This window comes from Chanos chanos, chromosome 5 (assembly GCF_902362185.1).
Source record: "Chanos chanos chromosome 5, fChaCha1.1, whole genome shotgun sequence".
Lineage (NCBI taxonomy): Eukaryota > Metazoa > Chordata > Actinopteri > Gonorynchiformes > Chanidae > Chanos > Chanos chanos.
Genome location: NC_044499.1, coordinates 43,291,547 through 43,303,314, shown reverse-complemented (window position 1 = coordinate 43,303,314; position 11,768 = coordinate 43,291,547). Strand labels below are relative to the sequence as shown.

General features: G+C 39.7%; 1 protein-coding gene across 1 annotated transcript in view; it reads right to left on the bottom strand.

Moving 5' to 3' along the window:
* wnk4a (WNK lysine deficient protein kinase 4a) overlaps positions 1-9,823 on the bottom strand; it is a 36,195-nt gene extending 26,372 nt beyond the window's left edge. Inside the window, exon 1 of the mRNA XM_030775066.1 lies at positions 9,224-9,823. Coding sequence (XP_030630926.1) covers positions 9,224-9,823 — 600 coding nt within the window. The remainder of the gene's footprint in view (positions 1-9,223) is intronic.
* Between the last annotated feature and the right edge of the window lie 1,945 nt (positions 9,824-11,768).

Sequence of the window (11,768 nt, the reverse complement as noted above, 5' to 3'; positions counted from 1 at the left end):
TTACAATTCAAAGAGAAACACACTTTCTCTCAGTGTCCTCTCTGAACTTGTATTAATGCTACTTCATTTCATGCCTTTGAGTTCCAGAGGCATAATTAAGACAGGAAACTGGAATTTAATACCACCATGTAGTGAAGAAATACCTGTAGGTTACCCTAGATATTACAGGATATCTTTGTCTCCATTAATATTCATGCTGCTTGTTGCTAAGCTAACAGCCAGACTGTTAAGCTAATATTGACTGTTGTGCTCGTACATAGCATTTACTGCATGACTTGCCCAGTGCACAGTTGCTATGATTCAAAACAGTGACAATTTACATCTTTCACTCCTATAGGATGAAAAACTAATAATTTAACAAAAAGATAATTCCTGAGTTTTGATACAGAATTGAACGTGTTTTTTATTTATTGTGTCAAACACCTTATTTAAATCCAAAAATACATTCCTTAGAGACTACTAACACTAAATACTAAACTGTTGCGCAATTTTGGGTCTTGCTATGGCTTCCTGCTTAACTAAAACTCCCACTACAATCTGAAACTAGCAAACCCTTGGCAGTACAAGAGGAAAATATTAGCTAATGGTTGATTTGCCATGCACCAGCTACCTCTAATGCCACTGATGATTAGCCATTTCTTTCCAGTGCTTTTCATCAATACAGTCGCTATGTTTGAGTTTAATATTACAATATAAATCCATTAAAAAGTCTGACATGCAATACTTCCTAGATGAAAGTATGTCACTGAGTCAGTACCGACCTACTCTGAAAAAACATTAAGAACATGTAATGCACATGTTCAGACAGTGGGGACTGAACTGACTGATGAGAAGACAACAATAGATAAATTTTACTGTTTGAAGTGTTCAGTCACATCAGATTTCAAGCCATTTGGAAAAACTGAAGTTGCTAGAAAATAGCTTAACAAGTTAAAAAAAAAACAAAAAAAAAAAACAGATAGGGTAAACAAACAGTTAGACTTCAAAGCATGTTTGGTTTACATGCTGACATTTACAAAGTGTCTCTCGGTGGCGCCCAATAGATAGAAAAAGAACAAGTTTTAATTAAACACTTTAATTAATTAGCGATCTGACAGTTCGTCTCAGAGTGGTTTCCTCACTCACTACTGATCAATCATTCTGAGCTGTGCATTTGACTTTCTATCCTAATTTACGTTCAACTATTACCCATTGATGAGAGGCATAACTACATATTTAAAAAGACTTATGAGAACAGTATATTCAAAGATGCACACTGGCATGAATTCAGACTATTCAGTCTTGTTTGTTAATGGTGCATCGGGACAGAATCAAACCCATCAGACCTCACTGGAATGCTGTGGAGGCCACAGATGTTAAGACTCATCTGGAGTTGATTACGAACAAAATATTAACCAGTTGTAACATGATTGAATGAGGAAAATATCACAGCAGATTGTTATGAATTCCAGCGTTGTATCCTGGGGAAATTCAAAAGTTTGGAGAGGTTAAGATCTTGTTTTTTTAACGGCACAGACAAACAATCAGTTTAAAATGACAAAGGAACATAATACTGCCCGGTTCTGAATAGACAGCAGACCTAGTTCACCGTTCCCTGGTCAAAAGACAGGAAGTTCTGTGTTTGCCACAGGATGAGACCAGCATGAATGTTTGATGTGCAAAAACGCACAAACACTGGATACCAAAAACACCGCGCTGATGTCTCTGTTTAAAAACAGTGCCTCCTGTCGTGCTCGACATTCCACCTTACTTTTGGCGAGTTGAATGTTCACGGCTGGTTTGAAAAATATCGAATTTTTGTCATCTTGAAAAATGACGGTGCTGTGGAACCCATGGATTGACTTGGAAAATCACGTGTCTGTGTAACAACCTTGTTCGATAATTTAACATCATTTTGGCAGGTGATAACCATGAGATGTCCTTGTGTAGCTCTGGACCGAAAACAGCTTATGACAAATGTCATTTAAAAGGGAGTCTAATGAATTTCAAACAATGTTTCAAACAATGACAGTCTGTTTGTGTAACCGTGTCTGTTTTTATCAAGTCTAGAAGTTAGAGCTTTTGAAAGAAACATCCATCAGGATGCATGTCATGCTGTACTTAACCCAGTAAGCTAAAACAAAGAAAAAAAGGATGAAGTACGAGAGAGAGAGAGAGAGAGAGAGAGAGAATATGAACTTTTTTTATTTAATGTTTTATAGTTTGGAAAAACTGATGCTTCTTCCTAGCCTATTTGGTCTGACTCCATCGTAATTTATTGACACTCTTAGGATCATAGAATTTTCAGTGATCAGAATGACTCAATTAAATTCTCAGCCAAGGCACCGAATAGACATATATAAAAGCACAATAGAGCAATGGTTGTGTGATGGCAGCGCTGGGTCTGACTCAAACAGTTTGGCGTTAAAATGGTTTGACTCTCTTTGTTCTCTCTCCCTCTCTCTTTTCTCTCTTTCTCTGTATCTCTCTCTACCTCCAGAAGTTAGGCACATTTCCATTGACTTGGCTGTGTTGACTGGAAAGACAGATTATATGCAAGCTCCACTAAAAAACTTTCTCCATTTACTCAGTCTCTACTCAATCATACACAGTCTCTGGAACAATGAGAAACATTGACAAAGATCCATTTATTGGTGAGTGACGATGAATGACTCATTCTAATGTATGTCCACATGAAGAAAAGGAGTGTCTCATTCAGAATCCTACAAGGACATGTTGGTTTCAAATAGGGACATTTAATTTAACTACTGTACAGAGTTCAATGCCACAGTTGCAGATGCTGAAGGTACTACCTATCAATCCATTTCCAAGTCATGACTGAAGCTCCGCTGTAATTAAAATGGACAAGAACAGGCAGAGTTCTGTGATGCAACCTATAATAACAGGGAGGTTTACAGTTACTGTAATGATTAGCCCAGCTGGCAGAGCGGACAAACGGGAACTGTTATTTTTATAACGAGATAAAGTTTCATGCCTCATAATAGTGGTGGCATAACTTTTGAACTGCATTCAACAGTTCAGTTTATCTGTATACTTTGTTTCAATTGGTCTATTGAACAGCCTTTGCTTATACAAGCCCTAGTCAATTAATTCATTGTACCATGAATCTAAAATATAATGTGTTTCTTGTTTGTTTGTTTCCTCTAGGTGCTAACTGAATAGGACAAATACCCTACATAGTAACATATTCACAGTATTTCAGAATTCTTCTGAGAAATGGCCTCAACCTCACCATATCAGTGGGCACCAGATAAGGTCAACCACAAACAAACAGCATAGCACTTGGACCTGACGAGGGAAGCCTCAGGCCAAACTATACGATCGTGAGGCCCCCTTTCTCTCCCTGGATGTATACATCAAGGAGGCAGCTGCTGATAAGGCCCTGGAAGCCATTTTGACAACATAGCCGGTGGCAAAAGAACTGTTGTGAGACGGCGGACAGCGTCATACTAAAGATGACTTACTTTACATTTATTGAGAGGAGGGAGGTTACTGCTGCTCACGGGCCCCAGGTTTTTTAATCTTCTTGACAGGAGTGGGCACAGATTTTTGACTCAAAACAACAATCTGGGTTCGTGAATGTCAAAAAAAAACAATAAAACCCTAAGAGTATGGTATGGTTTTTAAGTAATAATTCTTAAAACCACATTAGCGTCACTTGTGGCTGTACAAAATGTTCCCCTTATCTTTCTTTCTTTATCTCTCTCTTTCTCACTCTCTCTTTTACTAGATGACACTGGGGATGTCTCATTAAACAAACCAATCATCATAAAAATATAGATCTGTGATTTTTATAATCTGGGGGTTGGAGTAAACACTGCACACTCTCTGTTTGGAATTCTAATAACAGTGAACACTGTTATTGTAAGAGAAACCAAATGTACCTCCCTGGCCTGGTATGTGTTGTTGTTGTTGGAATAGCAATACTAGGTCTCGTGGTTCTGATCTGAGATCTGTGATGACACTCAAGTGGTGTTATTATAGAGCGAGTCTGATGTTGGGTGCACTAGCATTGTTTGAGACAGAGAATAGCTTGGAAGCAGTATATCAGTGATAGGATGAATGGTATTTCATTTATGTCCACTACTTGAGAATATCCATCTTGTGAATATCTCTTGTGAAGAGGCTTCTTGGTGCTATTAACTTCAATGTGCCTACCTAATACTGAGTGTACAGCCAACAAGTATGGATATCAACACTCATTTAAAGAGGATATGGTAAATATTTATATAGTTATTTTATTCTAATGATAGTTCAGTTTTACACCACAGCACGTAGCTCAGTGTTTTGTTCATGTAATTTACATACAATTTCATAGCACAGCAGTCACAACCAAATAGTTCATACTTTTAAAGAGGGGGAAATGTGTTTGAATTCTGTCTGTTAAAAGCACATTAGTCCCATGGGACAAACAGGCACCACAATGTCTTGGTATGCACCGACTGGCAAAGATATGCTACATCTAAAGCAATTCAATTTAGTCTGCTCTGTTTCAATGCTGTGTATTTACTGTTGTGACATATAGGTTCATCTCTCCAGTGACTGATGAGCTGCTGTAAGTATATTTTAGGAATCAAAAGTACCAGAATACCCAGTAAGCCCCATCTTCACATTGCCATAGCCGTTAATAAAAAAACAAAACTATTCAGTCTATGTGGTCTTGTCCCCAAATAGGCCAGAGGTACAATCCTTATGAGGTAAAATACAAAGGAAACAGAAAATGTTCAAAACAATGTGTTAAAATGAATAAATTGTTTTTTTCCCCCACTGATTCAATCAGACGTTGTCATACTACAATCCAGGGGAACATTTTTTGCCGAATAGTTTGAGCTGGTGTCAGTTCAGTGAACTTCAGAGGAACATGTGTCGACAAACAACAGAGACTTCACCGCCCCACTCAGTTCAGCATCCCGGCTAAACAAACCCCCAGATGAAGTGCAAGTGTACAAACGCACAAGCCAGGCTCAAATGCTGAGAACTTTACCCTAGACTGCCTGTTGGAAATTTACTGCAACTCACCCTTAGGAAGATGAACTGCAGTTAAAGCCAACAGAGTAAAATTGTGGGTAAACACATGCTAAAATACTGCGAGTATATCTCCATTTCTTAGAAACACGATTACTCCAGGTTGTGGCACGCCTCTAAAAGACAGGAGCGTCAAGCTTTTGACCTGACATACAAGTTTGTCATATCCAGTGAGAATATCGTAAAATGAGCATTAAATAAGCTATCAATATATGAACTGAACTGCTGGGATTTTTAATCTTACAGCACTGGAGAAAAAAAAAAAACCATGAGAAATAAACGTGCTTTTTTCCAAGGCACCGAAGACCTTTGTGTGTCATGGCTTATTTCACTCTTTTCCTCGCTCTCTGTTCTGCGTGTGCCATATTCTGGTTCAGCCCTGAGTGAGAATGTGTTGCTGGGTAACTATCCCTCCTAAAGGCATAACAATCCCATATTGTTCTCACCAGAGACTCCAACAGGGTACAAGTCTGCAATTCTACAGGCAAAACAAACAGCATTATTACCACTGCCCATTTGTGCCCAACCTTTAAAATACACGAACAAATATAAGCATAGGAGTTAGATTATAAGAGTAATCCTTAAATTTTTTAAAAATATTTCTGTGGAAAGAGGGCTAGGTCAATGTGGCTTACATGTTTGTTTTGGCTTTAGAAATGCACCGGGTTCTGATTTTTGAGGGCCATTTCCCATTAGCTTATCAAAGAGTTCTTTTGGTTATGGTTTCCAACAATAAAACTCAGTCACGGTCATAAGCAAAGAAGGTCTTTAACACCAGCAGAGAGCAGTGAAGCTGAGGTCCTGTAAGGGAGTTGGTTGGGTCTGCCTACGACAGCTTCCTCAGTTCACTGATAATCCTGCAGTACAGCTGGCATCTCTTTATGCTTTACTGCTGTGGGGAGCTGAGGACAAAGGCATAAGCTAATTGGAATTTCAGAACTCAGGGGAGAGAATTTCTATTGCTGAGGTGACAGTTGGTTCAACAAACTCTATCCCTGTTTTGATGGGAGATGTGTGCATCTGTTACACACAGATCATCTTGTATGTGAGTGTGTGTATGTGTGTTGCGTGTGTTTGTTTGCGTGTGTGTGTGCGTGCGCGCGTGCATGTGTGTGTGTTTGTGTGTGTGACTTTGTGTGTATGTGTATGTGTGTGCACAGGTGCATGTGTGTGTGTAAAGGTTTTATTCTGTCCATGCATGTGAAAATCAATGCATGAAAGTAAAAGAATAGACAGGTCAGAAGCATTATTGTGTATGAGTGACCAGGTCCATGTTGTGTCAGACCACTCACGCTCCACTCACTCGCAATGACGTCATCCCATACCACAAGCAGCCTAAACGTGAGTGACGGGACGGGCGGCAACAGTCGCCTTAAATCTTATTAGCACTGATTAAGACCTTTAATGGAGGTCAAGCTTCTTCAACACACACAAAGAAAATGGTTTAGCTAACTAGCTAAATAAGCCTCTAATGAGATTCTTACAATGAAAATGGAGGTGAATGACCAAGAACTGGGGTGAAGTTGAACAAGGTTCTTGCTAAACATTTATTGCCGATAAATGTGAATTATTAAGAGGCTCTCCGGGCCCAATGACGTCAGGGATCCTGGCAATGTCCCTGAAAGTTGCCATCCCATCTTAACAACCACCTGCTTGATTAGTATAGCCAGGTGAGGTTTCCAAATCACAGGCCACCACACCTGCTACCTTAGCCCCAGGCCGACACTAATAAAAAGAGACAACTCATAATCCCAACTACACACATAGAAAACCTGTCTCACTGGTCCACTGTCATCATCATGAGTCAGCAGTTATTATCTGTGCATGAAAAAGTAAGTGAATTATCTATAAACCTCACATCAAACATTCACTCTCAATCTCTGATTTAGTGACTTGACATAGCAGAATGCTTTTGATGTCTTTGTTTTCCATACTGACCTATACAGAAATATTCAAGTAATGCTGGTTTCCAAAGGTTGACTCACATTCCTATACATATGTCTGTCACCAGTGAGATAACATGTACTATTTAGCATTCATACAAATCAGCAGAATGCATGTATGTAAACAGAGCAGAGGCATGGTTTACATATGTGAGCTGATCCTGGATCTCACTTGAAAAGCTGTCTAGCAGCTAGACTGACACCTCAGAACAATCTGTCAGCAAAGACTCTTTCCAGTGCATAGAGTCACGGAGCAGCCCAGAGAACAGAAGCAGAAAAGGAACAAATGAACAAGTGTGAAAAGGGTAAGAAACAGAAGGGAGAACAAAAGACAATGAGAAACAGAGAGAGAGAGAGAGATGATGATGATGGTAACATTTAGGCCATATGTTTTGTCCACTTCACAGCACAGAATGTGACACACTTCTTTGTAACTACACAATATACACTCATCTGACAGAAGCCCAACATGAATAATGTGAGTACAGGTCTACCAGCCCAGATTAAATTACTCATTCATAGGATTTTAAAGAGAGCTCTCTTTCGTGCAAATAAAATAAACTGAAGTGAAAGTCAGTTACAATTTAGGGCTAAATAGATACCAGTGCCTCCATGTTAGGCTGATGGGGTTGGGCTATTAGTGCTTGTCTCTGTTTATGAACTCAGAGATTAGAAAGGATGAGTGCAGTTGGGCTGGTGGGTTCTCAACACGTCACTGACAGCCTGTCTCTGTCAAGCATGATCGCTGCTGCTCAGTAACGGCTGCTGCGACAGCAAAGCTCAAGGTCAGAGAGAGAGAGAGAGAGAGAGAGAGAGAGAGAAAGAGAGAGAGATTACTTTCAGACCTCTTTAGTGCTTGGGGCATGTAGTATAGCCGTGGAGAGTGTCACAACATAGAAATAGAATACAGGGTCTGACCTGCATCTGCTGTCCATGATCTATGTGTTCTGGTAAAGTAAGGCTTGTAATTCTAAGGGATTCTGGCAAGAGCCTAAATCGCACCATAATCTGTTTATTCAATTTTGGAATACCTACGTCAAAAACAGACTCTGAGAGAATACAAACAAAATCTTACTTTACTGTTCTCATTGTTAATTAGATAAACCACAACGACTATTAATTTAATATATGTCCTACCACAGTATATTAACAGTTTTTATCCACCCATTTCAGGACCTGGCCCAAATCATTCCATATTTTTGTTTGGCCCGATACCAAATGCTGGTGTCTCTTAGCCTAACAATTTCAAACCTATGTGGTAGATTGAGCCATATTACCAATTTAAAAATACATAGCACGAAATGTTTCCATTTTTCTATAATATACATAATTTGCATCCAAGACACATTGTGCCAAGATCTTGTTCAACAGGGCCTTGCAAGGGAAAACTTGGGGTATGAGCATAAAAGCACTCAGATGTCTGGCAGCCCCTTCTTTAATTAACCTACTTAAATATGGCTTATTGCCAGTTCAAGCTATAGCAGGCAATCAACACAACCACAAAAAAGCAGAGATATTGCTATTACTCAACTACCTCTGTTGTGTTGTGCACCTTTGAAGAAGAACTGTCCTTAAAATCTGATCAGCATAATTTGACTTAGAGAGAGCGCACTATTAAGTTTCTGTTTGCGCATCAGAACGAAGGATGTCTCTGATATTGGCAAGTTGTTGGTTTTAATTTATATAGAAAATTTAAACGTGTGTGTATAGCGTGTGTGCATGTGTGTGTGTGTTTGTGTGTAGCGTGTGTGCATGTGTGTGTGTTTGTGTGTGTGTGTGCGTGCGTGACAGAGAGAGAGAGAGAGAGCGGCGTATAAGACATACTTAGGCTGATTCACATTCATCCCTCCATTATCAGTGTATGTTACATGAAATAGACTGCCTGTGCTAACCTCAGAACTATCTCCTTGTAAATGCACTGAGCCAAAATGAGTTTCAGAATGTATACTGTTACTTCACTGATGCTGCATAGTCTACATTATGATTTTAGTTGCTGCCATTCTGAAAGTTATTTTGAAGTGATCTGTAGCCTCACAGAATAAATTAACCTATAGTTTGTAGTACTGAACACTGAACTCACCTGATATGTGTTTTTTGTTATGGTTAAGCTTTTTCTACCACTATCTGTGCGCACAGAACAGATCTTTTATTTGTGTCTATGCAACTAGGAAAAGTAGTTTTCTTACGATGCACATCTTAGGTCATGCGAGGCCTACTCCGTACAATCTCACCTCTAAGATTCAACAAAGTCTTACCTGTAGTTCGCACCATGCCACCTCCACAGTCGTTTCAGTGTCCAAACCCTTGTAGACGGTCTTGAACGACCCTCTCCCTATTTCGATGTTAAATTTCAGATACCTTCCATCGGGCGAAGTGGCCACGGCTTTAGTCTCAACGTCTTCCTTATCATCATGCTCCCATTTGTTTTCAAACGTCCGTCGAGGTATAACCTGCTCAGTTTTAACAACTTCAGTATCTGAGTCAGAACTGGCATCTTGTGTCGCTGGGCTCTGCACGGCGCCATCCCAGTTCTCTGTCGGTGAAGAGGGGTTTGTGCTCGTGGCATCCGGGCTCAAAACGGGAGACTCACAAGGAGGAGAATCAGCTTTACTTTCTTCTGTCCTACTCTCTGATAAGATGTTTTCCGCCGACCATGAAATTGCTTTAGAAAGTGTCCCGTTATATAGCTGAGGTTCTATATCCACGTTTATTTTGTGAAGCACGTAAGAGTTTCTTCTTGCGCTTAGTGAGTGCGTCCGAAGCAATGGAACTGAAGTTGACATACAGTCGTCGTTCAGATCAACTTTTAAACTCTGAAAGCCGTGGCCAGCGAACTCAACTTCGGCATGAGACATTGTGAGAATACATTAAATAATTCAGAACACCTTAATAATTAGTACTGTTTGGCTAAACATTTATCAAAAGAGCAACGAGGGCTATCTCCCTATATAAGAACATCTTGGTCTTTCGCAGTTTTTCTTTTAATTCTTAAAATGACCCAGGATGAAAACTTATTCGTGCAATGCAGACTTTCTAACTTGATTTACAAAAAACAGTTCAGTAACAGAGCCCTGAAAATACGCGACGGGTCATTTAGTTTGAAGAACATCTGCTACCAAAAATTAACCATATTTACAGCAGATGAGAAGCAAGCTATTTTAGTCTTTACTTTGTCTTAGTTCGTACCGTGCACAAATGTTTCTGTATAGAGTGGACGTACTCACGTCTCCAGAGTCCGTTTGTGTTGCTCTAACATGCAAGCTTTACTGTACGCACCATATCAGCACAATCCTGTGAGACTCAAGATACCACTGTGCGCACACGCGTCCCCGACTCCTCCTCCTCCTTCACCTGACAAACTGATGGAGTTGGGTTACATTAAGGGCTCAGTTTCCTAAGCCGGTTCCTCTGGCGTGCGCCAAATGATGTCCATCAACAGTGTTTATCACTCAGAGCTGCAGTGGCTATGAATTGTTGCACAAATTGTACTACTTAAATTGCACATCGCATTTGCTACGGATTTCACTGATACTCCATATGACAGATATACGCTTATCTGAATGAGAATACATGAGATGCTGGGAAGACTCATTTTTATGAACGATGCGTGGGCTTGAAAATGCTGACTGTGCAAAATATGTAAGGAGACTTCTATGTTAATATAAGGTTTCAGCAGTTCTATCAATATACCCTGCAAATTCATTAAGAGATCAGATGGGTTATCACTGGAAGATGATGTATAAACTGCGTGAAAATGATATGAACATAAATCGTCCGCAGGCATCAGTGTAAACATGTATGCTGTAAAAGGACTTCCTCTGCTCTGTCCAATGAGAATGCAACTTGAATCAAATGTCATTTTAACTAGGACCTCTTTAAGATGTATGGACATATGTATGCAGCACAACTAAAGTTCAGCTGTACTGGGAATCTTGTGGACCTTCAAGGATAATGTAACAGGTGGCTGCAGTGATGCAATAGCTAAGTGTTGCCAAATGTTCACATCCCACTTGCCTTACTGTGTGGGGTTTAGCTAGCGCATATATAGGGCAAACATGTGAGGGAAAGTGTAATCTTTGCTCTCATTTCCTTTTAAAATGGAACAAATAGAATATTATAGAATATTCCTGTGAGTTTACAGGGACTGAGACTAACTCAACTGCACACTCTGACAAACTATAAAGGAGCCTAACTCTGGAAGCAAGGGCAAAGAAGAGAGTTAGACAATTTGGTTGCCTCTGCTCTTATCCAATTAGTCACAAAGGTGCTGAGTACAGATACTTGTTGCAGATGCATCAAAGCCTTTACTACAGAACGCTACAAAGTAAGGAGAAATATAGTAAATGCAACTTAACTGAAAATCAAAACACAACCACATTCACACACACACACACACACATATATACACACACAAATATTTATGTGGACTAGCCTATCCCCCTCTTAAATGTGTTCTGAAGGTCAGGTCCAGTCAGTCAATGAGTCATGCCACTGAGGCATCACTTTAAAGTGGCTATAATTCCTAAAAAGCACAAAATGGGATTAGCAAACTGTGACATTCGCAGATTAACAGTAACTCTTAACGACAAAAGTGAATAAAACCGCAAATTCGCTGACAATAGTTCCAAAAAACTCAACCAATGAGAGATAAGCATGCTGTGGCCTTTGTTTGGGCAGTGTTTGAGAACATTCTGAGTTCACCGAGGACCTCAAAAAAAAAAAAAAAAAACCTATTCACTGTTGAAAGACAAAAAAGTGGCAAAGACTCAGACAATTTTTTTTTGCTGTGTCAATGTGTTT